The following is a 27319-nucleotide window of genomic DNA, read 5'->3' as shown; positions in this document are numbered from 1 at the left end:
TGTAATGGTGGTGTCCATGTCGATGATCTGGCATGTCTTGCAGAGATTACCTGGGGCGGAGAAACTACGACATCTTCTTCGCAGCCTCCAACACATCATCAGCGAGGATGGACATCTTGCCAAGGTCATCCCCACACCCCCACTACTGGCCTTCAAACAACTGCGCAACCTCAAACAAACCATTGTTTGCAGCAAATTACCCAGCCTTCAGAACAGCAACCACAACACCACAAAACCCTGCCGAAGCGTGGTACATTGGCGAGACCATGCAGACACTGCGACAACGAATAAACGGGCATCGTGCGACTATCAACAGGCAGGACTGTTCCCTTCCAGTTGGGGAACACTTCAGCAGTCAAGGACATTCAGCCTCTGATCTCCGGGTCAGCATTCTACAAGGAGGCCTTCAGGAGACGCGACAACGCAAAATTGCTGAGCAAAAACTTATAGCTAAGTTCCGCACGCATGAATGCGGACTCAACCGGGATCTGGGATTCATGTCGCATTACATTCGGCCCCCACCAACAAGCCTGGACTTGCAGAGGCCTACCGACTGAACTGGCTTGGGACAATTCACACCTCTTTAACCTGGAGTTACCTCTCTCTCTGCATCTTTGATGATTTGATTGCCTGCAGGTGCTCGCATTCCGGGGCATCTCTGACTGTGTCTATATAAACATTTCTGGAACAAGCCTTTCCATTCACCTGAAGAAGGAGCCGTGCTCCGAAAGCTCGTGTCTGTCTATTTAATCAGCGCTCGGAAGGGGTTTGCTTTATTTCTGGGTGAAACTGAAGATGGCTGACGAGAAGAAACCAACATCGAAACCAGCTGCCAAGAAGGGAGCCAAGAAAGTCATTAAGAAACCGGCAGTAAAGGGCGGCAAGAAGCGGCGAAAGTCGAGGAAGGAGAGTTACTCCATCTACATCTACAAAGTGATGAAGCAGGTTCACCCCGACACCGGCATCTCCTCCAAGGCCATGAGCATCATGAACTCGTTCGTCAGCGATATTTTCGAGCGTATCGCGGGTGAGGCTTCCCGCCTGGCCCATTACAACAAGCGCAGCACCATCAGCTCCCGGGAGATCCAGACCGCCGTGCGCCTGCTGCTGCCCGGGGAACTGGCCAAGCACGCCGTGTCGGAAGGGACAAAGGCGGTGACCAAGTACACCAGCTCCAAGTAAAACAGTTCTCAAACTCGTCCAAAACCCAACGGCTCTTTTAAGAGCCACCCACAACTTCTGTAAAGCAGCCAAACCATCATACATTAAATTATCCGTTTATTTCTATTATGAATATCCAGATCCGATTAAATAGTGTTTCACTACAACAACATCCTGTATAATGCCGAGTTATCGTCATGTCGATCTTCGTACGTTGTTTATTAAATCCCATCATTTAGTGATGCTCGGTCGCCGCTTCGTACTCGGCTGCTGTGGCTGGATTTGGAGAGAGAACAGAACTCCAATACCTCCCGTAGCATTTGTGTTAAGTCTCCCAAATTACTCTCTTTCCATTTATGTTCATGTTCACACTCAATGATCGAGAGCACCCCGGTGGTGTGGGTAAACTCCATTTCAATACTGACACTAGCTCCAAACTGCTCACTCCACTTTTAACACCAAGAAAGCGGCAGCAGTCTACAATATGAATAAATGTTATTATGTTTGCAGATGGCTGTGAATTAGACACTGTCGGCGGCTGAGAGCGTTTTAAACAACAGCCAGACTAAACGTGTGGAGTCAGTTCCCCTTCTACAGATCCTAAACGTTTCTCTCCACAGATGATACCAGACACGCTGAGTTGATCCAGCATTTTCTCTTTAATTCACATTTGCAGCCTCCGCATTATTTTGGTTTAATTTATTTCGGGTTTGTTGTCAGTTACAGAGACAAAATCAGAAACTGACAGATAATGGGAAACTAGACGCGGGAAAGAGAGAGAATCTAACAATCTTATACTCAAATGATTCAGTCACATTTTTTATTCAATTTTATCTGTTATATCTTTTCGCGCCCATTTAAGATTTGAAATAAATATTCGGTTGGAATCTGAACATTTGCCGCCCAAACTTTCCGCCCTCAACACCGTGGGTTCTCCTGATTGGTGCTTCAAACAGATATCTGATTGGTCACTTTGTAGCCGGCTCCACAATGTTGTTCAGATAACCAATCAGCAATGTGTGCACCGCCATTCCTCCTGAAGCTATAAGAGAAGTGAATGTGGGCGAGTTTCCTCATTCTGTGTGAAAGTGTTTGTGAGATTGTGACAATGTCTGGAAGAGGAAAGACCAGCGGTAAAGCTCGGGCCAAGGCCAAGTCTCGCTCCTCCCGGGCTGGACTGCAGTTCCCGGTGGGCCGTGTTCACAGGCACCTGAGAAAGGGTAACTATGCCCAGCGTGTGGGTGCCGGAGCCCCGGTCTATCTGGCTGCTGTGCTCGAGTATCTGACCGCTGAAATCCTCGAGCTGGCCGGGAACGCGGCCCGGGACAACAAGAAGACCCGCATCATCCCCAGGCACCTGCAGCTGGCCGTCCGCAACGACGAGGAGCTCAACAAGCTGCTGGGAGGAGTGACCATCGCTCAGGGTGGGGTGCTGCCTAATATCCAGGCCGTGCTGCTGCCCAAGAAAACCAGTGCCAGCTCCGGCAAGAAGTGAAGCGACCATTCTTTAATCTAATAACCCAAAGGCTCTTTTCAGAGCCACTCATTTATCTGAAAAAGGGTGACCTGTTCTGGATCCGCTTAGTGCCGTGTTTGTGAGAATTTCCCTGAGGCTTCAGGCTGGAATGAGAGCTTTCCCCTGTGTTGTCGGTATTTACCAGAGGGCGGCAGTTTCTAGCGGGCTGACTTTCTGAAACTGTCCATTTTATGTGCAATGGGTTTGCGGGGTTTCAGAATTCATTCCCGCTCTCATTACAATGTCAGTGCTCACTCTGTGCGGTTACAGGGCTGACTGCGGAGAAAGGTTTTGTGTTTCACTCTGCAGCACGTTCATATCCCCGTGAAAAGCGAAATCAAAGACAGGAAACATTTCCTATTATAACGCGACACTTTGCCTTCCTCACTCGCTGGACCAGCTCGATGCGTTATTCTGCTGCCATTCTAAGGTCAGTGCTCTCAATGTGATGGTTTGGGCGGCTCTTAAAAGAGCCTTTGGGTTTTGTTAAAAATGTCAAATGGAGTTTCTCAGCCGCCGAATCCATAGAGAGTGCGGCCCTGGCGTTTGAGAGCGTAAACCACATCCATGGCGGTGACCGTCTTGCGCTTGGCGTGTTCAGTGTAGGTGACGGCGTCCCTGATCACATTCTCCAGGAAAACCTTCAGCACCCCGCGAGTCTCCTCATAGATCAAACCCGAGATGCGCTTGACCCCGCCACGGCGAGCCAGGCGGCGGATTGCTGGTTTGGTGATGCCCTGGATGTTATCACGAAGCACTTTGCGGTGCCGCTTTGCTCCGCCTTTGCCCAGTCCTTTACCACCTTTCCCTCTACCAGACATGATGCTTCTTCAGTCAAATCGCTGCTGAATGAGAGACGAGCTGCTGCACTTTCCTTTATTATACAGCCCGCCCCGACCTGACTGAGAATGAGAGAGAGGCGGGGAGCAGACTGAGTGACAGACAGAGCAGTGAAATGTCTTTGATCATCCAGCTCCGCCTCCTGCCTGGTCCAACCCACATTTTATATTCCAAACAGGAGTGAAAAGAGCGCGCTGAAGAACACGGGACAATCTGCAACATGATGGGCTGCACAGTGGTCAGCACTGCTGCCTCACAGAGCCAGGGACCCGGGTTCACTCTGACCCTGACATTCTGTGTCTCTGTGGGTTTCCTCACACAGTAAAGATTCGCAGGTTAGGTGGATTGGCTGTGCTAAATTAACCCTTTGTGTCTAAGGGTGTGGATGATAGATGGAGTTGCGAGGGAGTGGGCCTGAGTAGGGTTGCTCTTTCAGAGAGTCGCTGTGGACTCGATGGACTGAATGGCCTCCTTCTGCACTGTAGAACATAGAACAGTACAGCACAGAACAGGCCCTTCGGCCCTCGATGTTGTGCCGAGCAATGATCACCCTACTCAAACCCATGTATCCACCCTATACCCGTAACCCAACAACCCCCCCTTAACCTTACTTTTTAGGACACTACGGGCAAATTAGCATGGCCAATCCACCTAACCCGCACATCTTTGGACTGTGGGACGAAACCGGAGCACCCGGAGGAAACCCACGCACACACGGGGAGGACCTGCAGACTCCACACAGACAGTGACCCAGCCGGGAATCGAACCTGGGACCCTGGAGCTGTGAAGCATTTATGCTAACCACCATGCTACCGTGCTGCATAATTACTGTAGTAATTATATGGGAAAGATCTCGGTGTTGCTGGATGTGGCGCAGGTCTTGCCCATTCCCCAGTCCTGCGCGCAGCAGTCACCTGAGCCATCATCAAGTTAATTTGTAGATCACAGGGACCCATATACAAAATATACAAACAGAAGGGACAGCATATACAGATCTCTGGATAAGTGAGGGACAAACATACCCAAGGCCGTCCTCACTTTGCTGTCCACCTGTGTGTGTGGCTACATCCAGCTGTGCGTGGGCCCCCAGTACACAAACACCAAGTGTCACTACGTACTGAGGTTCTATCTGTCCCGGGTGTTACGAAGGATGGATCTGGCTTCGTTGCCGCTGGATGCTCTGGTCCTAGGACCGTGTCGTAACACCTGTCCCTCAAGGAAACATTTGTTCAGGAAAACAGGTTTGGCCACAAGGCAATCAAGCAGTAGTCTGCACGTAATGTCTTCGAGGCCCTTAGGGTAAAGGAGATGGTGGATCATGTCAGATGGTTCCCCTGAGCAGACTGTCAGAGGCATCTGGCAGATCATCTCATCACCAGAACTTTCAAACAAGCAGCAAGACCCAGCTTGGATGGTGGTGAGAAGGGCCCTCCCCGTCATATCCTTCATGCACCCAAAGTCTCAACACCGTCTCACACTGCCCTCAAACTGACTGCTCCATGTGGTTACTCACCTCCATGTGGAATGTGCCTTTCCAAAGAAGGTCTGAACAGAGAAAGTTCATGGACGACAACAAGGTTGGTGGAGTGGCAGAGAGTGTTGAGGATTGTTAGAGGATTCATGTCGCATTACATTCACCCCCCACCATCTGCCTGGATTGCAAAATCCTACCAGCTTTCCTGGCTTGAGACAATTCACACGTCTTCAACCTGGGATCACCCCCTATTTCTGGATCTGTAATGATTTGATTACCTGCAAATGCTCGCATTCCAAGAATTGTCCAGCATCTCTGACTTTGTCTGTACTGTATAAATGTTTCTGGAACATACCTCTCCATTCACCTTAGGAAGGAGCAGTGCTCCGAAAGCTTGTGTTTGAAACAAACCTGTTGGACTTTAACCTGGTGTTATAAGACTTCTTACTGTGCTCACCCCAGTCCAATGACGGCATCTCCACATGTGTGATTAACACAAAAGAGGGGCTGGTAATTATGTGAACCCCCCCCCCCCACCCCCACCCCAGGTCTGAGTGATTAACACTAAAGAGGGGCTGGTAATTGAGTAAAACCCTGAGGCACAGTGCCAGGGTTTCAGTTTCGATTCCCCGTTGGGTCACTGTCTGTGCAGAGTCTGCAGATTCTCCCCGTGTCTGCGTGGGTTTCCTCCGGGTGTTCTGGTTTCCTCCCAAAGTCCAAAGACGTGCGACGTAGGTGGATTGGCCATGCTCAATTGCCCCTAGTGCTTAAAACGTTTTGGGAGAGGTAATTGGGTTAAGGGGATAAGTTTGAAGTGAAGGCTTAAGCGTGTCGATGCAGACTCTGTGGGCCGAATGGCCTCCTTCCGCACTGTATGTTCCATGTTAAACACACCGGTCTGCGTGATGAATGAAAATGAAAATCGCTTAACGTCACAAGTCGGCTTCAAATGAAGTCACTGTGAATAGCTCCAGTCACCACATTCCAGCGCCTGTTCGGGAAGGCTGGTACGGGAATTGAACCATGCTGCTGGCCTGCCTTGGTCTGTTTTAAAAGCCAGTTCTTTAGACCTGTGCTAAAGCAGCCCCTGCTTCACACTAAAGAGGGGCTGGTAACTTTGTCCCCGCCCCGAGGTGGTTCACAAGAATGATGCCTGGAATGAAGAACTTGTACGAAGAACGTTTGGGAACTCTGGGTCTATACTCGTTTGAGTTTAGAAGGACGAGGGGGGATCTTTTTGAAACTTACAGGATGCTGCGAGGCCTGGATAGAGAGGACATGGAGAGGGTGTTTCCACTTGTAGGAAAAACTAGAACCAGAGGACACCATCTCAGACTATCAATTTAAAACATAGATGAGGAGGAGGAATCTCTTCAGCCAGAGGGTGGTGAATCTGTGGAGGCCAAATCACTGAGTGTCTTTAAGACCAAGATAACTAGGTTCTTGATTAATAAGGGGCTCAGGGGTAATGGGTAGAAGGCTGGAGAATGGGAATGAGAAAATATTAGCCATGATTGAATGGTGGAGCAGACTCGATGGGCCGTGTGGCCTAATTCAGCTCCTGTGCCTTCTGGTTTCTATGATTAACACTAAAGAGGGGCTGGTAAATGTGTAAACAAACCCGGTCTGTGTGATTAACATGAAAGAGTGGCTGCTAACTGTAAAACCCTCAGATCTGTGTGGTAGAGATTAAAGAGCGGCTGGTAACCTGAGTAAAACCTTCCGGTCTGTGTGATAAACACTAAAGAGGGGCTGGTAACTGTGTAAATTCCCCGGTCTGTATGATTAATACTAAAGAGGGGCTGGTAACCAGGTAAACCCCCTCGGCCTGTGTGATTAACACTGAATGTTTAAAATTATTGAAGCTTCACAGGGTGGAACATGACCAATGTAAATATTTGGAGAAGAATAGTAATGTGAATATTACTGGAATATCACTGGAGTCAGGGAAAGTCCCGGACGATTGGAAGATCGCTGTTGTAACCCCCTTGTTCAAGAAAGGATCAAGACAAAAGATGGAAAATTATAGGCCAATTAGCCTAACCTCGGTTGTTTGTAAAATTCTAGAATCGATCGTTAAGGATGAGATTTCTAAATTCTTGGAAGAGCAGGGTCGGATTAGAACAAGTCAACATGGATTTAGTAAGGGGAGGTCGTGCCTGACAAACCTGTTAGAATTCTTTGAGGAGGTGACAAGTAGGTTAGACCAGGGAAACCCAGTGGACGTGGTCTATCTGGATTTCCAAAAGGCCTTTGATAAGGTGCCACACAGGAGGCTGCTGAGTAAGGTGAGGGCCCATGGTGTTCGAGGTGAGCTACTGGCATGGGTTGAGGATTAGCTGTCTGACAGAAGGCAGAGAGTTGGGATAAAAGGTTCTTTTTCGGAATGGCAGCCGGTGACCAGCGGTGTCCCACAGGGTTCAGTGTTGGGGCCGCAGCTGTTCACCATATATATTAATGATCTGGATGAAGGGACTGGGGGAATTCTAGCGAAGTTTGCCGATGATACGAAGTTAGGTGGTCAGGCAGGTAGTGCTGAGGAAGTGGGGAGGCTGCAGAAGGATCTAGACAGTTTGGGAGAGTGGTGCAGGAAATGGCTGATGCAATTCAACGTGAGAAAATGTGAGGTCTTGCACTTTGGAAAAAAGAATCCAAGCATAGACTACTTTCTAAACGGTGAGAAAATTCATAATGCCAAAGTACAAAGGGATCTGGGAGTGCTACAGAACAGAGACAGAGAGTTACAGAATGAAATTATTTTTTTCATAACACTTGACCCAAAACAGAGACAGACCGCTACAGTGGAAAACACACTCTCACACATTCAGACACCAACAACTGCACAGGAGGCAGTAAAATATGACATATATCATATACAGACAGTGAAGGTAAAACAGACTCACACATTCTCTCTCAGAGTACGCAGTCAATATACATTATCTATCACAGAGAGACAGTGAGGGTAAAACATACACTCACATTTTCTCATGCACATGCTCACTCACAAGTAACTTAGTAGTAAGCGCTAAATATGAATTTTATATCAAAGTCTGAGGGTGAAACACACTCACTCTCACAGCAACAACTGAGCATTGAGCAGTAAAATATATGTCCTATATAGCACAGAGTAACAGTGAGGTTTATACACACTCACTCACACTCTGTCTCATGTACACCCTCTCACAGACACCCAAGCACTGTCTCTCCCACACATACTCACAAATCAATAACTGATCAATAATATATTAATTATGCATCAGAGAGAGACTGTGAGGTTAATACTCACTCACTCACACTCTCTCACACACACACACTCTCCCTCTCTCACACACACACACCAGTCACTGAGCAGTAATCAATTAAATATGGTAGATATACCACAGAGATACAGTGAGGGTAAAACATGCACTCACTCTCTCACTCACACTCTCTCACTCATACAGTCACACAGCAGTAACTGAGCAGTAAGCTGTAAAATGTGTTATACATCATAGAGAGACAGTGAGGGTAAAACACATACTCACGCCGTCTCTCAAACACTGTCTCACATTTCACTGAGAAGTAAGCAGTAAAATATTTGTTATATATCGCAGAGAAATAGTGAGGGTAAAGCACGCGCAAACACACAGACACACACTCTCTCTCACACACTCTCTCATAGAAACCCTACAGTGCAGAAGGAGGCCATTCAACCCATCGAGTCTGCATTGACCTTTTGAATGAGCATGCTACCCAAGACCAATCTCCCACCTTCTCCTTGTAACCCCACCAAGGGATAGTTGAGCATATCAATTCCACCATTTTTTGGACTGTGGGAGGAAACTGGAGCACCCGGAGGAAACCCTAACAGACACGGGAAGAATGTACAAACTCCGCACAGACTGTCGCCTGAGGTCGGAATCAAACCTATGTCTCTGGCGCTGTTCCACCCTGCTGCCCATCAGCGGCACATCCATTGTTCACCCTATTGCTCCCACACACACTCACCATCCCTCACACATACTCACAGACTCTCCCTCACACACATGCACTCACTCACTCACTTTCTCTGACACACACACCTCTCACACATTCATACATTCTCTCACACATACTCTCTCACACCAGCAATTGACCCACAAGCAGTAAAATATGTGTACTATGTCACAGAGAGACAGTGAGGATAAAACTTACACTCAATCTCTCTCACACACACTGACACTCACACACACCATTAACTGAGCAGTATGCTGTAAAATGTGTGTCCATATGATAGAGAGAGGGAGGTCAAAAATCTCACTCACACTCCCTCCCTCTCACACACACTATCTCACTCCCACACTCTCCCACAATCGGGAGGCGGAGGAGGTTATTGAGAGGAGTTATAGGGAGGTAGTCACACCTCAGGTAAAAGAAGAAGGTAGATGGGTTACCGTCAGGGGAGGGAGATGGAACGGGCAGGCAGTGCAGGAATCCCCTGTGGTCGTTCCCCTCTATAACAAGTATACCGTTTTGGATAATGTTGCGGGTGACGACTTACCAGGGGATAAGCAATAGGGCACAGGTCACTGGCACAGAGTCTGTCCCTGTTGCTCAGAAGGAAAGGGAGAAGAGGAACAGAGCACTTGTCATTGGGGACTCCATAGTTAGAGGAACAGACAGGAGGTCCTGTGGGAATGAAAGAGACTCACGGTTGGTGTGTTGCTTCCCAGGTGCCAGGGTTCGTGATGTCTCTGATCGTGTTTTTGAGATCCTTAAGGGGGAGGGGGAGCAGCCCCAAGTCGTGGTCCACATAGGTACCAACGACATAGGTAGGAAGAGAGATGGGGATTTGAGACAGAAATTCAGGGAGCTAGGGTGGAAGCTGAGAGCTAGAAAAAACAGAGTTTTTATCTCTGGGTTGTCACCCGTGCCACGTGCTAGCGAAGTGAGAAATAAGGAGAGAGAGGAGTTGAACACATGGTCCTGGGTTAAAATCCCAGGCAAGCCCTATTTTTTAAAATCAGTACCATCGGTATGGTGTCATTGACAGAAATCGGGAGCAGGTCTGAGCCCCAGAGAATATATCAATGCAGAACACGTGAAGAAACAAACACGACATTTAAAGACCATTTGACCATGGTGTAGGACTGTGAGTTTACCCCCATATATCAAGTAAATCAAACGAACGCTTGTACATCCAGGTAGTTGGCTGAATGCAAAATTTGTATGCAACACCGATAAAACTTTGATTTATTTGCTGAACAAGAATCTTTCAATCTCCGCCTTAAAAATAATCAATGTCCCGCTTAGGCCGCTTCCTGAGGCAGAGTTCCAAAGCCGCACAACTCTCTGAGAGTGAGAAATTTCCACATCTCCGTACATGGGCGACATCCTTGTTTTCACTGCCCAGTATTTCTGCTCTCACCCACAAGCAGAGACATCCTCTCCTCGTCCACCTTGTCAAGACCATTCAAAACTTGATGGACTTCAATCAGATCAACTGTCACTCTTCACATCTCCACTGGAAACAAGTGCAGTTTGTCTAACCTTTCCTCAATAGAAAACCCGCTCATTACTGGCACCAATGGAGGAAACCTCCTCTGAACCGTCTCCAAGGAATTGACATCTTTCCCTAAATAAGGAGACAAAAACCGCACAGAATCAGCGAAATGTTATCGCTCCTGGAATAAAAGGCACAGCAGCAATATGGATATAAATGTGGCTGAATAATCAGAAACAAAATGTAATGGTCAGTGGAGACTTTTTGGACAGGAAGAAGGTTTGTAGTGTTCCACATGGGTTCCTATTGGAACATTTGCTTTCCCTGATATATAACAATGTGATAGATCATGGTGTCCAGGGAACAGGTTCAAAGTTTGATGTTGGTACAAACTTGGAAATTTTGTAAACTGAGACGTGGGCAGTCTAGACCTTCAAGCGACAAAGGATGATTTTCATTTTGGAGACATGTGAGATGATGCATTTTGGTCGTAAAGTATAGAATCATAGAATTGACAGTGCAGAAGGTGGCTATTCGGACCATGGAATCTGCACCGGCTCGACAAAGAGCTCCCCAATGAAGTCCACACCTCCATCCTATCCCCGTATCACAGCAACTCCATCTAACCTAGCATGGCCAATCCACCTGACCTGCACATCTTTGGAGCGTGGGAGGGAACCGGAGCACGCAGAGATAACCCACGCACACACAGGGAGAACGCAGATAGTGATCCAAGCGGAATCGAACCTGAGACCCGGCGCTGTGAAGCCATAGTGCTAACCACTATGCTACCGTGCTGCCGGTAAAATATTTATGGGATAAAGGAGCAGAGAGAACTGAGTGTTTCTGTGGATTGATAATTGAAGGTAGCAGGACACGTGGATAGAACAGGTAATAAAGCAAATCTTATTCTGGTCTTTACTACGAGTGGAAAAGAGAACAAGAGCAAGGAGGTTATGCTGAATTGGTACAAGCCACCAGTTAGACATCAGCTGGAATATTTTGCACAGCTCTGGGAGTCACAATATTGGAAGGCTGTGGACGGATTGTGCAGCGTGAGGAATGGGTTTACAGGATTGGTTCCATTCATGATGTTAGGTTTGAGATGTTGGGAATGTTCTCCTTGGAGAGGATGAGACTGAGAGGAGATTTGATGGAGATGTTCGAAATCATGAGGGGGCTGGGCGGAGTAAACAGAGAGACACACTTCCGCCGAGAAAAATAACAAGAACGAGAGGGCACCGATTTCAATTGATGTGCAAAGGAAGCAAATGTGATGTTTGAAAAAGAAACTCTTCTGCATAACGAGTGCTTCGGGTCTGCAATGCACTGACTGGAAGTGTGGTGCAGCATTTTCAACTGAAGCTTTCAAGAGAGCATCGGGTGATTACTTGAATAGAAAAAAAATGTAGAAATTCGGGGAAAGGGCAGGGGAATGGTACGAAGTCGCAATGCTTGTTTGGAGAGACGGTGCAAACACGATTGTCCAAAAGACCTCTTTCTGCGCTGTAACAATTCTCTGATCCTGTGATGTGGTTTCACCAATTGACTTTACAACTCAAGAATAACACCCTTACTTTTATGTTCAAATCCTCTCAGAATAAGGATAGAATTCTACTCACCTTCTTAATTACTTGTTGCACTGACACAATCAGTTTTCGTGACTCATGCACTCGAAATCCGAGATCCGTGGTAATTCTGCAGCCGTTGGACACGGAAGTAAAGCTCTGTTTATTTTTACTCTACCTGCTCAAACGTGATTGAATTCCTTGAGGAGGTAACTAAGTGTGTCGATGAAGGTAGAGCAGTTGATGTTGTATACATGGATTTCAGTAACGCGTTTGATAAGTTTCCCCATGGTCAGCTCATGAAGAAAGTAAAGAGGTGTGGGATAGAGGGAAATTTGGCCAATTGGATAAGTAACTGGCTGTCACATAGAAGACAGAGTGTGGTGTGGATGGAAAATTTTCAGACTGGAGACCAGTTACCAGCGGTGTACCACAGGGATCAGTGCTGGGTCTTCTGCTATTTGTGATTTTTATCAATGACTTGGAGGAGGGGGCTGAAGGGTGGGTCAGTAAATATGCTGATGACACCAAGATTGGTGGAGTAGTGGATGAGGTGGAGGGCTATTGAAGGCTGCAAAGAGACATTGATAGGATGCAGAGCTGGGCCGAAAAATGGCAGATGGAGTTTAACCCTGATAAGTGCGAGGTGATTCATTTTGGTGGAAAAAATTTGAATGTGGATTACAGGGTCAACAGCAGGGTTCTGAGGAATGTGGAGGAACAGAGAGATCTTCGGGTTCATGTCCACAGATCTCTGAAGGTTGCCACTCAAGTGGATAGAGCCATGAAGAAGGCTTATAGTGTGTTAGCGTTTATTAACAGGGGGCTTGAGTTTAAGAGCCGCGGGGTTATGCTGCAACTATACAGGACCCTGGTGAGACCACATTTGGGGTATTGTGTGCAGTTCTGGTCATCTCATTGTGGGAAGGATGTGGATGCATTGGAAAGGGTGCAAAGGAGATTTACCAGGATGCTGCCTGGTTTGCAGGATAGGTCTCATGAGGAATGGTTGAGGGAGCTTGGGCTTTCCACTTTGGAGTGGAGGAGGATGAGAGGCGACTTAATAGAGGTTTATAAGATGATGAGGGGGATAGATAGAGTGAACGTTCAGAGACTATTTCCTCGGGTTGATGTAGCTGTTACAAGGGGGCATAGCTATAATATTCAGGGTGGGAGATATAGGAGGGATGTCCTAGGTAGGTTGTTTACTCAGAGAGTGGTTAGGGTGTGGAATGGACTGCCTGCTGTGATAGTGGAGTCGGACATTTTAGGAACTTTCAAGCGGTTATTGGATAGGCACATGGAGCACACCAGATTGACAGGGAGTGGGATAGCTTGATCTTGGTTTCGGACAATGCTCGGCACAACATCGAGGGCCAAAGGGCCTGTACTGTGCTGTAATGTTCTATGTTCTATGCCAAAGCGAAACCCTGCGCTTTTTACACATTGCTTTGGAGCTGCCAGGTTTCTGTCACTCACTCAACCTCTCTGTATCCGTCTGTAAGCTGCTTCAGTCCTTTTCACAACATACTTCACTCACTATCTTTGTGTGATTTTCAGAACTTCTCCACACAGTGAACTTATCCAGATATAAAATCCTGAAACAAGCAGAAAAACTCTGTGAGCCTGACGTGATTTAACACGTAGCCTTCGGATCGGCATTCAGACGCGTGATCGTGCGCCACCGGACCTCCTGTCGAAGATTAAATCTCAATGCTGACAGATTTCCTCATTTACACCTTGATTGTATTCTGTAAAATGAAGATCAGAAGAGAATCATGAAAGGAAACAGAATATTCGCTCCCTCTCTCCTTTCCTTCTTTACTTTCTGTGGATTGACATCTAATGGAAGAGTAACAGAAAAAAAACAAATAACTAGAGAGCAGAAACACAACATTATCCTGTGGGGTCAAATTATTCTCAAACGTCTCAATATATTGAGTGGGTGAGAAATACTTTAGCCTTTAGAGTTCAAAATGAATCCGAATTTGATTGAATCCACGAATGATATAGTTTTATTTCCTTTTGTTTTGAATCGGTGAGATGCTACAAACTGTGGACCAACAGTGAGCCAAGTACAAGGGAGCAGTTCCATCCTTTCTTTTCTTACTACATTGTTCTCCCCGTTTCTCCTTTCTCTCCCAGATGCTAAAATGGCGGGAATTCCAATGTAATTTCCTTTTCATTCGGAGTTTTATCAATTCCAAACGATATTGAACATTCCAATCGAATGCATTTGGTATTTCCCATTGTTGCTCCCTGTGTTTATTATGTTGTATTCTCTCACTGTCTGTTTATGATCAATGTTCCGTCTCACTGTCTGTTCTGGTGAAGATCATCGCCCGCCTCGCAGCTTTCAAGTTGCTCTTCGCTAATCATAGAAACATAGACAATAGGAGAAAGAAGAGGCCATTCTGCTCTTCGAGACTTCTCTGCCATTCATTGTGATCATGACTGATCATCCAACTCAATAGGCTGCACCCTCCTTCCCCCGCCTCCCCTCCCGTATTGCTGATTGCATTCGCCCCACGTGGTTTTCAAACTGTTTATTGAAAATATAGTGGTTTTGCCTTAACAAATTCCTGTGGGAGCAAATTCCAACCTGACCAAACTGCGTAGACATTTATACTCTTCTCCATCCAACACGGTCTACCCCATATCCTCAGATTCTGACCCCTGGTTCTGAACATCCCACCATCACGAACATTCTTCTTGCATCTCCTCTATCTTGTCCTTTTGGAATTCAGTGGCTTTCTGTGAGACCCCCCTCATTCTTCTGAATGCCAGCGAATACGCTCGCAACCGCTCAATCTCTCTACATACGTCAGACCTTTAATCCCAAGAATCAGTCTGCTGTACCTTCTCTGCGCTCCCTCAACAGAAACAACACCCTTTCTCAGAAAAGGAGACCAAATGTACACACGATATTCCAGACGTGGTCTCACAAAGCCCTGTATAATTGCCCCAAGACATTCCTGCTCCTGCACTGAAATCATATCGTGATCAAGGCCAACATACTGTTGGCTTCCTTCAATGCCTGCTCCACCTGCAGGCTGACCCTCAGCCACAGGTGTATGAGGACACTCAGGTCTCGTTGCACATTCCCCTCTCCTATTCATGGACATTCAGATGATGATCTGCCTTCCTGGTTTTGCTCCCAAAGTGTATAACCTCACATTTTTATAAATTATACATTCATCTGTCATTGATTTTCCCACTCACCAAACTCATGCGGAGGTTGAACAATTCATCCTGCCAGTTGGCCTTTCATAATAGTTGGATTCCAGCTTCCGTGACGATCACTGTGGAGTTTGCACGTTGTTCCCGTGTCTACGTGGGATTTTTTCTGAGTCCTCCTGTCTCCTCCCACAGTCTAACGATGTGTAGGTTAGGTGGCTTCGTCATGAGCAAGTGCGGGGTTACGGGGAGAAGCGGAGGAGTGGGCCCAGGGCGAGTGCGCTTTTGGAAGTTCGGTGCAGAATCAAGAGGCCGAATGTCCTGCAGGGATTCTTTGGATAACAAATTAGAATCGTCATAACTCCGATATTGACGGGATTTTGAAGGCGTCTGAGTGATGTCCATCATGATGCGATCAAATGTTTGTATCTTTCAGTCTTTCCGCGGTGTTTTGTTTACAATGTGTAGAAACATGTTGGACATGGTGTTGAAGTGTTTCCCATCAGTCCATTCACAACAATCCTTCAGCTGATATGATGGAAATGTAATTTGCTGGCAGAAACGATATTTCCAACATTTCACATCTGGCTGCACATCTGGACTAATGTATAAGGACAACCTTCTTCCGTTAGTTATTGCGGATGTTAAAAGTCCATGAGGTGGTTTGGTGAAGTCAGGTTACATGGCGAGTTGGCCGAGAGGTGAAGGTGATGCGGTGCTAATCCATTGTGCTTTGCATCTGCGGGTCTGAATCCATCCCCGTTGTTGATCCATTTCCTGCGTCTCCGCGTTGGGCCACTTATTGAGGGCGACCTGATGATTGGTGTAGTGTATCCGGAACTAGGATGCAGTTTAAATTCCGAGTTCAACTGGCCTGAGGAGTGAATTGTCTTGCACAAATCTCTATACTGATATTACTAATCCTCAGTCTGATAATCGATTTAGGTCAGGACACCAGCTTTAGGCATGAGTTTGGCACCATGCAAACATGCGGCTTCAGAAGCTCCAAAACAGCCGCCAGCTTCATCTGGGGCACTGCTGGCAGATTTTGTCTTTTCAGAAACGGCCGCTCAGCCGTGAAAACAAAGTAATCAGATGATCTAATTACACTGTAAGATGTGTCATGTGAGAGTGCCTTTAAGAAATGATGTTTAAGCAATGTACCTTTAAGAAATGAAACAGCTTATATTACTGAGCTGATGTCAGAGGGTGGGGGAGCTGAATGGTGGGATTTATTCCCTGTCCCAAAGATTATTTCGGGCCTCTGGATTCCCAATCCAGTGACATAATCTTTCATCCCTCTGAGCAAAAAAAAACTATTGATTCAGCTGATTATTAAACATCTTAGGCCAGTGGGCCGATGACAGGCAGATGGAATTTAATTTGGATAAATGGGAGGTGATGCATTTTGGTCGATCAAATCAGTGATTTACCTACTCCGTTAATGGGAGGGAGTTGGGGAGAATTACAGAACAAACAGATCTTGGGCTACAGGTTCACAGCTCCTTGAATGTGGTGTTGCAGGTGGACAGGAGGGTGAAGAAGGCATTCAGCATGCTATGTTTTATTTCAGTATATTGAATGCAAGAGTTAGGATGTCTTGTTGAAGTTGTACAAGACATTGGTAAGACCACACATGAAACATTGTGTTCAGTTCAGGTCAGCCTATTTTCGTAAGGATATTGTTAAACTAGAAAGAGTGCGGAAATGATTTACAAGGATGCTACCAGGACTTGATGGTCTGAGTGAAAAGTGGAGGCTGGATAGGCTGGGACTTTGTTTCCTGAAGCGTAGGAGATTTCGGCTGATGTCATAGAGGCCTCTGAAATAATGAGGAGCATAAATAAGGTAATGAGGAGCATCTGGAACGGGCTGCCAGAGGCAGTGGGAGGGGCGGGTATCATTTTGTCTTTTAAAAATCAGTTAGACCGTTACATGGTGAGGGTGGGTATAGATGGATATGGGCCAAATGCGGGCAAGTGGGACTAGCTTAGTGATAGAAACTGGGCGGCATTAACAAGCTGGGCCGAAGGGCTGTTTCCATGCTGCAAATGTCTATGACTCTATGGCTGTCTGTCTTCCTGACTATATTAGTATTTCCTCCACAGAATTTTATTGAACCGATTGATACATAAAATATTATTCTACACTTTATCCAAGTCAAACAGATGCTGTGGATTCATCAGGGGCTAAACAAAATACTCGGACGAGAGCGAATTGAATGAACAATGTTACAAGAAATTATATTCCAATAAAAGCTCTGCAATGTTTGGATGGAAAGGTGGAACTTTGAGCTGACCAAAGACTTGTAACAAAAAATAATGTATTTCCTGTTTGAGCAGCTGCTCCAGGCTGGTGCTCTGAGCGGGATCCGGGGAGAACAGCTGATCATTGTGGATGCGTCATCACGTAACCACGTGACCATTCGGTCTGCACAGGTCTCCTTCTGTGCTGTCAGTTTCTCTGATTGAATTGCTTTAATCTGGATCGAGACTGGGAATGAAAACTCGGCTGTCAGCAAGTTCCACCGGATTTCTGTGTAAAACGACCGCGGCAGGACTCGAACCTGCAATCTTCTGATATCATCATCAAATTCATCGAAGTCAGACGCCTTATCCATTAGGCCACGCGGCCTGCAAGTCTGTAAGCTGCGAGCCAATATTTATCCCAATTGAATAAATACTGTGATTATATCTGTTTCCATAGAAACCAGTGTATGCAGAAGGTGGCCATTCGGTCCACCGAGTCTGCGCTGACCCTCCAATCCTGCACCCCACTCATGAGAGGGAGAGCGGATATCAGGGGTTGGAATTGGAGGGCAGAGTTTCTCCATCGGACCCAATATTCCAGCAGAGGGCAGGTGGGTGAGCCTTCGGAGGGTCAGTACATGTTTGTTGTGCCGAATGGTCTTCTTTTGCACTGTATGGATTCTATGATTCTATGTCAGTAGCGGGCTGAGGCGGTGAAGCCCTTGTGCCATACTGCCCACTCCTGACACCATGGAGAAATTCTGATCTCTCAAAGACTGGCGACCAAGGACTTGTAACAAAAAATAATGTATTTACTGTTTGAGCAGCTGCTCCAGGCTTGTGCTCTGAGCGGGATCCGGGGAGAACAGCTGATCATTGTGGATGCGTCATCACGTAACCACGTGACCATTCGGTCTGCACAGGTCTCCTTCTGTGCTGTCAGTTTCTCTGATTGAATTGCTTTAATTTGGATCTAGACTGGGAAGTTCGGTGCTGTTTCGTGTGAAGCAAAAATGAACTTCTGGGATATTTCCAATGTAACTGATTTTCTTACGCAAACAATTGAATCAGTGGAATTGTGCGTTAGGGAGCCGGGAATTTCGAGTCTCTCAAGGCTTCTCACAAAATCCAATGGTTATTTTTAAGGCCGATTCAACCGCTCCTCACATAAACACCGGGGCACCGTTCATCGCAGGAATGCAAAAATTCCTGGAGTGATTCCAGGCTGGTTTTATAATGTTTTGTATCCACTACATTATTAATGAATGACCTACTGAACATAGCTGCGATGACCAAGTGGTTATGGACTTTCCCCAGCAGGTTCGAGCCCGGCTCCCAGCGACTGTGACCGAAGAATTAATCGGAATTTTAGTAAACGGTTTGATACAAATTTCGCTGCTTAGTAAATTCTAACTCCTCAGGAAGAGGGTTAATAGCATTTTTGGCACCAGCCCGACTAGCTCAGGTAGAGCATGGGACTCTTAATCCCAGGGTCACGGGTCGAGCCCCACGTTGGGCGCTTCCATATTGTTATCTGTGAATGTTCAGGTGAACGAACTGGACTGGAAATCCAGAGGCCTGAACTAATCTTTCCTGTCAAGATATGGTAAATCTGGAACTTCGTCTCAGTAATGGCGGAGAAAGGATCTGCTTCAGACGGACAATATTTCCACGACAGAACAGTTTCAGAGCAGTGACACAGCAGAGACCACAGTTGCACAGCAGGAAATGCATTTAAGTGCCTATCTTTGTTCAACAGACAATCCCTTTTTCCGAAATAAACAGTTTGTCCATCTCAGAATCTTGCTGGTTTGCTCGGCACCTTTTAGTGTGTGTCATTGTGTGTGTGCCCCGATAGTCTCTTCCTGCTTCTCTGTGTTTCTTTCTCTGTCTGTTACAGCCGTGCTGATGTTTTCTGTTATTCCCCAGCAAAGGTGAGCTTCATAACACGTGGGTTCTCGTTTAAGAAAACAATGGAGCAGGTGAATAGTTATCTGGCTACCGCAGAGCAGTAATTGCGAACACAGCGGCTTTAAGGAGCAGAGTGGCGCAGCGGAAGCGTGCTGGGCCCATAACCCAGAGGTCGATGGATCGAAACCATCCTCTGCTATTTATATTCTCACTCACACCAAAAGTAAACATGTCGCTATCACCCTGCCTTTTCTTTTCAGTAAATTAGTATCAAAGTCTTGCTTCCAGTGTGATCCGGACATTTGTCCCAGGAATGAAGCAGACGGCATTACAACATTGTGAAGCTCAAAGTAGCAAAATAGGGAAGCTCTTCAATTGACTATCTCTGAGGGAAACAGACAACATCTGCTGTGGTGGGTGAGTATTATCGATGTCAATATCACATCTCCACTAACTGGAATGGGTTCTGTTTTATTAACACAGTCATGTCATTTGGTAAAGATAGAACCAGGAGTTTTTCAGTGTTTTCAAATTATTTAACAGCCAGAAGGGGAAATGTTTATGTAATAACTTCCAGGAATACCCCACAGAGGGGTAATAAGGATATATAACAATATCCAATAATAAACCACAATAGAAATCGAGATCACAGTTTCCCCTCTCGGACGGATGTAAACAATCCAACCAGACTATTTACAACAAGGGAAGATTCCTGCCTCCAGCCACCTCACTTTCTCCAGGCTTTCTTCCTCAGTTCGAAACCCACGGAATCACGCAAACGCTTCCGAACAAATTATTATTGCGATGGCCGGGAATCAAAGCCGCATCAACTGCTTGGAAGGCAGCGATGCTCACAAGTATTCCCCCATCACTTACTGTCAAATGTTACGTCCTTTTGATGGTTTGCATTAGTTTGATAAATTCTTTCTATGTTTATGTTATTTCACTGCAATTAAAAATGTTCCTGAATGAAGGTGTCCGTGTCGGACGGCTCCGGTTCAGCCAGGAGATGGCACCAGTCCACAATAAATGTATTTATTTCTGATGTTCTGTGTGTCATTACATAGGACTCTTGCTCTGGCCTGAGACCTCACCTTGTCCTTGTGTCCCGATGCTGCCGTTTACACCCTGTTTAAGTAATTATAGAATCCCTCCAGTGCAGAAGGAGACCATTCGGCCCATCCAGTCTGCACTGACCCTCGGAAAGCGCACCCCACCTCGGCGCAATCCCCTCCGATCCGTTTAGATACATCAGGTCGCAGTATCCTCTGGAGGCGAGGGTTCGAATCCCACTCCTGACATTGACATTGATTCTCAGCTGTGATAAAATGTGAGAGGTCCCGGGTTCAAAAATCCGGACGAGCCCGGATGGTGTCATTGACTGAAATCGGGAGGAAGGTGGCGCTCCAGTGAAGGTATTGCAGAGAATATTTCAGTGCAGAACACGTGAAGAAATGAAAGAGATATTTTAAGACCGTTTCACCATGGTGTGGAACTGATATATCAAATAAAAAACCGCACCCAGTGCTTGTGCACCCAGGTAACTGGCTGAATGGAATGGTTGTATGTAAGCCCGATAAACCTTTGATTTATTTGCTGAACAAGAATTTCCCCATCTCCGCCTTAAAAATAATCAATGTCCCGCTTCTGCCGCCTTCTGAGGCAGAGTTCCAAAGACGCACAACTCTCTGACAGTGAGAAATTTCCTCATCTCCGTCCGAAAAGGGCAACATCCTTGTTTTTAACTGACCAGTAGTTCTGTTCTCACCCATGGGCAGGGTGAGATCGATTTCACGGTGCGCAAGGCGGGAATCGAACCTGGGGCCGTGAAGCAACTGTGCTAACCACTGTGCTGCATGCTGCCCAAACAGTTGGTTCAATATTCTCAGATAATAATATGGAAACGCCCAACGTGCGGCTCGAACCCTCGACCCTGGGATGTGGAGTCCCGTGCTCTACCGACTGAACTAGCCGAATCCCCTGATATTTAATGAAACTGCTGAAAAATAGAAAATGAGCGGGTAAAACTGATATAGCCGAAAAAATTACCAGCATCCTGGTTTTGAACGGAGTCATTTGCAGAACATCACCACGGAGAGAGAAATTCCGGGAACACAGTGAGCCTGACGTGATTTGAACACGCAACCTTCTGATCTGGAGTCAGACGCGCTACCGTTGCGCCACAAGCCCAAGTACTGAGACGTAAGTGTTTCTCCTCATAGATCCATGTTTTATTTACACCCAACTGTGCGAAAGAAACGCAAAGCCGTTAGATTGAGGGATGTTAAAGGGCCATGCAGTAAAGGTGATGCACAATAATCCATTGTGCTCTGTACACGTGGCTTCAAATCCCATCCTCGTTTGTAACGTGTCTGTTGTGTCTTTCGTCCACATCATGAGGATGGTGAAAAAGCTGTGACTTTTAGCTGTTGTTTGACGGCTTGTGGGTGAATAGTGGAACACTGTCCATATTGAAACCACGTTAAAAATGATGAGAAAGTTACTTATTTCACTCCCCTCCCTAATTGGGCATAAATTCTGAGTGAGAAACTGTTTCTCTTCCTCAGTTTGAAACTAACGAAGGAGCGCAAAAGCTTCTAATTTGTATTTGCGATGGCCGGGAATCGAACCCGGGTCAACTGCTTGGAAGGCAGCTATGCTCACCACTATACCACATTCACCTGAAGAAGGAGCCGTGCTCCGAAAGCTCGTGTTTGAAACAAACCTGTTGGACTTTAACCTGGTGTTGTAAGACTTCTTACTGTGCACCACTATACCACCATCGCTCACTGATTAGGTCTGTGTCCTTTTGGTTCTTTAGATTAGTTTTATAGAACATAGAACAAAGAACGATACAGCGCAGTACAGGCCCTTCGGCCCTCGATGTTGCACCGACATGGAAAAAAATCTAAAGGCCATCTAACCTACACTATGCCCTTATCATCCATATGCTTATCCAATAAACTTTTAAATTCCCTCAATGCTGGTGTGTTCACTACTGTTGCAGGTAGGGCATTCCACGGCCTCACCACTCTTTGCGTAAAAAACCCACCTCTGACCTCTGTCCTATATCTATTACCCCTCAATTTAAGGCTATGTCCCCTCGTGCTAGCCACCTCCATCCGCGGGAGAAGGCTCTCGCTGTCCACCCTATCTAACCCTCTGATCATTTTGTATGCCTCTATTAAGTCACCTCTTAACCTTCTTCTCTCTAACGAAAACAACCTCAAGTCCATCAGCCTTTCCTCATAAGATTTTCCCTCCATACCAGGCAACATCCTGGTAAATCTCCTCTGCACCCGTTCCAAAGCTTCCACGTCCTTCCTATAATGAGGCGACCAGAACTGTACGCAATACTCCAAATGCGGCCGTACTAGAGTTTTGTACAACTGCAACATGACCTCATGGCTCCGGAACTCAATCCCTCTACCAATAAAGGCCAACACACCATAGGCCTTCTTCACAACCCTATCAACCTGGGTGGCAACTTTCAGGGATCTATGTACATGGACATCGAGATCCCTCTGCTCATCCACACTACCAAGAATTTTACCATTAGCCAAAGATTCCGCATTTCTGTTATTCTTTCCAAAGTGAATCACCTCACACTTCTCCACATTAAACTCCATTTGCCACCTCTCAGCCCAGGTTATAGGGTTTGAGTAGGGTGATCATGGCTCGGCACAACATGAAGGGCCTGTTCTGTGCTGTACTGTTCTCACTCCAATTTAAAACGCTTCTGAATGAAAGTGTCCATGTCGAACGGCTCCCGTTCCGCCAGCCGATGGCACCAGTCCACAATAAATCTATTTATCTAATTATTTCTCATGTTCTATGTGTCATTACGTAGGACACTTACTCTGGTCTGCGACCTTAACTTGTCCTTGTGTCCTGATGCTGCCATTTTCACCCTGTTTAAATATCATAGAATGCCTCCAGTGCAGAAGGAGGCCATTCGGCACAGCGAGTCGGTACCGACCCTCGGAAAGAGCACCCGATTTCGGCCCAATCGCACCTAACCTTTCGAATACTTCAGGATAGCCGAGTGAAGGTCGCAGTCTCCTCTGGAGGTTAGGGTTCGAATCCCACTCTTGACATTGACTTTTCCTCCGCGAGGCACCATCAAAACCTGGAACCCCTCCCTAACAGCACTGTGTGTGTACATACACCAGATGGACTTGCAGCGGTTCCAGAATCACCCCACCGCCCATTCTCACGGATAATTAATGATAGATTGTAAATGTTTGGCCGAATCAGCGACAGCCACAGCCAGAGAGACCTGTAAAAACCCTGAGGGCAGGAAAGACAACTCATTGTCCTTTGGCACAAAAACAAAATACTGTGGATGCTGGAAATCTGAAACAAAGACAGAAAATGCTGGAAATATTGTTTCCAGCAGCTTCTGTGGAGAGAGAAACAGGTCATTGCAATGAAAGGTCAGGATGTGAAATGTTAACTATTTCTCTTTTCACAGATACTACAGATCAGTAAAGTATTTCCAGCATTGCCTTGTGATTAGCTGAACATCCACACACTCTGTATCTTAGACTGTTGAAGTGTCTGTTCCCTCAAGAAAAATATGGATTAAAATCCCAGCCGAGCCTTATTCCGTTTGACCATCTGTGCGATTGACAACTTCCATAACAGGGGGAAATGTGTTGGATTTCTAGTCGAAAAGTATGCCTTTTGCAGGTTTCAATTCAGTAGAATATCTACAGAGATTGTAACGCAAGGACTAATTTCAGCTGCCATCATCCAGTTGTTAAATCTTTGCACTAGAAATCCATTGGATTTTCCCCTTTGACTTGAGTCCTGCTCTCAGAGGATCTGTTCAGTATTTTCAATAAGTTTTATTTTGTATCCTCTATGTCCAGAGAATTGTGACGCTGAAATTGCTCAACCTTCTCTCCATTGTTGTCTACTCTGCAGGTACTGAATGCACTGTTTATTGGAGACATGCTCACAGGCCTGAACCCCTTTCAGGTTTGAGGCCTCTTTTGGTCCATCAACAGCAATTGGATGTCTGCAGAGAAACTCGTAATGTCAAGCCCCTCTTCCCAGGATGGACATAATCAGGGATAAGATGTCGTTTGAAGAGAGAATCAAAGGTCTGAAGATTTGGTCTGAGATTCCTGGAGTTTTGTGAAGAGAACAAGGTGGGGGAGCAATGTGACAATAGCAGGATAGGAGTTTGGGATATTATCCAGTCTGTGCTGGGGGGCTGCGGGAAGGAAGTTGTCTTGTCTGCCCACCCAAGCTGAATGTTAGGGTTGAGGCGGTGATCAGATTCCGAGAGGAGGGTGAAATCCTATCACTGAGTTTCAAGCTTACAGTGAGGTTGAGTGTCTTGAGTTGCAGGAAGATGTAGACGGGATGATCAAATGAGCAGAAAAGTGGCTGATGGAATTTAACGCTGAAAATGAGATGTGATCCATTTGTTAGGGCATTTTCGCAGTACCTTCATTCCGGTGTTAATATAAGCCTATTTGTGACAATAAATGCTATTATATTATTATAGGATTAATGTGAATGGCCTGACACTGCGAAGTCCTAAGGAACAAAGGGACCTTGGAGTGTTTGTCCATAGATCTCTGAAGGCTGAAGGGCAGGTTAATAGGGTGCTGGAAAAGGCATCTGAGATATTTGTCTTTATCAATCGGGGCATGGATTACAAAAGCAGACAGGTCATGTTTACTTTAGCAATGGGCAGGGATAGGTATATACCGCAAGGCAAGAATTATAGCTGGGGAAAAGGCAATTATGATGCTATTCGGCAAGATTTAGGAGGTATAGGATGGGGAAGGAAACTGCAGGGGATGGGTACAATCGAAATGTGGAGCTTTTTCAAGGAACAGCTACTGCGTGTCCTTGATAAGTATGTACCTGTCAGGCAGGGAGGAAGTTGTCGAGCAAAGGAGCCGTGGTTTACTAAGGAAGTTGAAGCACTTGTCAAGAGGAAGAAGAAGGCTTATGTTAGGATGAGACATGAAGGCTCAGTTAGGGCACTTGAGAGTTACAAGTTAGCCAGGAAGGACCTAAAGGGAGAGTTAAGAAGAGCGAGGAGAGGACACGAAAAGTCGTTGGCGGATAGGATCAAGGAAAACCCTAAGGCTTTCTATAGGTATATCAGGAACAAAAGAATGACTCGAGTAAGATTAGGGCCAATCAAGGATAGTAGTGGAAAGTTGTGTGTGGAATCAGAGGAGATAGGTGAAGCATTAAATGGATATTTTTCGTCAGTGTTTACACTGGAGAAAGACAATGTTGTCGAGGAGAACACTCAGGTTCAGTCGACCAGGCTAGATGGAATTGAGGTTCAAAAGGAGGAGGTGTTAGCAATTTTAGAAAATGTCAAAATAGATAAGTCCCCTGGGCCAGATGGGATTTATCCTAGGATTCTCTGGGAAGCCAGGGAGGAGATTGCAGAGCCTTTGTCCTTGATATTTATGTCGTCTTTGTCGACAGGAATAGTGCCGGAAGACTGGAGGATAGCAAATGTTGTCCCCTTGTTCAAGAAGGGGAGTAGAGACAACCCTGGTAATTATAGACCTGTGAGCCTTACTTCGGTTGTGGGTAAAATGTTGGAAAAGGTTATAAGAGATAGGGTTTATAATCATCTTGAAAAGAACAAGTTGATTAGCGATACACAACACGGTTTTGTGAAGGGTAGGTCATGTGTCACAAACCTTATTGAGTTTTTTGAGAAGGTGACCAAACAGGTGGATCAGGGTAAAACTGTTGATGTGGTGTATATGGATTTCAGTAAGGCGTTTGATAAGGTTCCCCACGGTAGGCTATTGCAGAAAATAAGGAAGTATAGAATTGAAGGTGATTTAGCGGTTTGGATCAGTAATTGGCTAGCTGAAAGAAGACAGAGGGTGGTGGTTGATGGCAAATGTTCATCCTGGAGTTCAGTTACTAGTGGTGTACCGCAAGGATCTGTTTTGGGGCCACTGCTGTTTGTCATTTTTATAAATGACCTGGAAGAGGGTGTAGAAGGATGGGTTAGTAAATTTGCAGATGACACGAAGGTCGGTGGAGTTGTGGATAGTGCTGAAGGATGTTATAGGATACAGAGGGACATAGATAAGCTGCAGAGCTGGGCTGAGAGGTGGCAGATGGAGTTTAATGCGGAAAAGTGTGAGGTGGTTCACTTTGGAAGGAGTAACAGGAATGCAGAGTACTGGACTAATGGCAAGATTCTTGGTAGTGTAGATGAACAGAGAGATCTCGGCATCCAGTTACATAAATCCTTGAAAGTTGCCACCCAGGTTAATAGGGCTGTTAAGAAGGCATATGGTGTGCTAGCCTTTATAAGCAGGGGGATTGAGTTTCGGAACCACAGGGTCATGCTGCAGCTGTACATAACTCTGGTGCGGCCACACCTGGAGTACTGCGTGCAGTTCTGGTCACCACATTATAGGAAGGATGTGGAAGCTTTGGAAAGGGTTCAGAGGAGATTTACTAGGATGTTGCCTGGTATGGAGGGAAGGTCTTACGAGGAAAGGCTCAGGGAATTGAGGTTGTTTTCGTTAGAGAGGAGAAGGCTGAGAGGTGACTTAATAGAGACATATAAGATAGTCAGAGGGTTAGATAGGGTGGACAGTGAGAGTCTTTTTCCTCGGATGGTGATGACCAACACGAGGGGACATAGCTTTAAATTGAGGGGTGAGAGATATAGGACAGATGTCAGAGGCAGTTTCTTTACTCAGAGAGTAGTAGGGGTGTGGAACGCCCTGCCTGCAACAGTAGTAGACTCGCCAACTTTAAGGGCATTTAAGTGGTCACTGGATAGACATATGGATGAAAATGGAATAGTGTAGGTCAGATAGGCTTCAGATGGTTTCACAGGTCGGCGCAACATCGAGGGCCGAAGGGCCCGTACTGCGCTGTAGTGTTCTATGTTCTATGTTCTATGTTGGAGTTGTATAGAATGTTGGTGAGGCCACAGCTGGAGTACGT

General features: G+C 46.2%; 3 protein-coding genes and 4 non-coding genes across 7 annotated transcripts; 3 read left to right on the top strand and 4 right to left on the bottom strand.

Moving 5' to 3' along the window:
- Window positions 1–743: 743 nt before the first annotated feature.
- Window positions 744–1298, top strand: LOC119957754 (late histone H2B.L4-like). The gene has a single exon (XM_038785844.1). It carries the CDS (start codon window positions 796–798, stop codon window positions 1180–1182), a length of 387 nt encoding a protein of 128 aa, XP_038641772.1. The 5' UTR covers window positions 744–795; the 3' UTR covers window positions 1183–1298.
- A 952-nt stretch (window positions 1299–2250) lies between these two features.
- On the top strand, window positions 2251–2707 carry LOC119957757 (histone H2AX-like). Its single transcript, XM_038785847.1, has one exon. It carries the CDS (start codon window positions 2270–2272, stop codon window positions 2654–2656), a length of 387 nt encoding a protein of 128 aa, XP_038641775.1. The 5' UTR covers window positions 2251–2269; the 3' UTR covers window positions 2657–2707.
- Window positions 2708–3171: 464 nt separating this feature from the next.
- LOC119957764 (histone H4) lies at window positions 3172–3514 on the bottom strand. The gene has a single exon (XM_038785855.1). The coding sequence runs from the start codon at window positions 3496–3498 to the stop codon at window positions 3187–3189; it is 312 nt and encodes a 103-aa protein (XP_038641783.1). The 5' UTR covers window positions 3499–3514; the 3' UTR covers window positions 3172–3186.
- Window positions 3515–17742: 14228 nt separating this feature from the next.
- Window positions 17743–17831, bottom strand: trnar-ucg. Its single transcript is given in 2 exon segments — window positions 17743–17778; window positions 17795–17831. It is a non-coding gene; the product is annotated as a tRNA-Arg (tRNA).
- Window positions 17832–19484: 1653 nt separating this feature from the next.
- trnam-cau lies at window positions 19485–19556 on the top strand. The gene has a single exon. It is a non-coding gene; the product is annotated as a tRNA-Met (tRNA).
- A 1919-nt stretch (window positions 19557–21475) lies between these two features.
- On the bottom strand, window positions 21476–21547 carry trnaw-cca. Its single transcript has one exon. It is a non-coding gene; the product is annotated as a tRNA-Trp (tRNA).
- A 421-nt stretch (window positions 21548–21968) lies between these two features.
- Window positions 21969–22039, bottom strand: trnag-ucc. Its single transcript has one exon. It is a non-coding gene; the product is annotated as a tRNA-Gly (tRNA).
- Between the last annotated feature and the right edge of the window lie 5280 nt (window positions 22040–27319).

The sequence above is a fragment of the Scyliorhinus canicula genome, chromosome 27 (genome assembly GCF_902713615.1).
Source record: "Scyliorhinus canicula chromosome 27, sScyCan1.1, whole genome shotgun sequence".
In the NCBI taxonomy this organism is placed as follows: Eukaryota; Metazoa; Chordata; class Chondrichthyes; order Carcharhiniformes; family Scyliorhinidae; genus Scyliorhinus; species Scyliorhinus canicula.
Note: the sequence above shows the minus strand (reverse complement) of the source record. Positions and strands in the feature narration are given on the sequence as shown.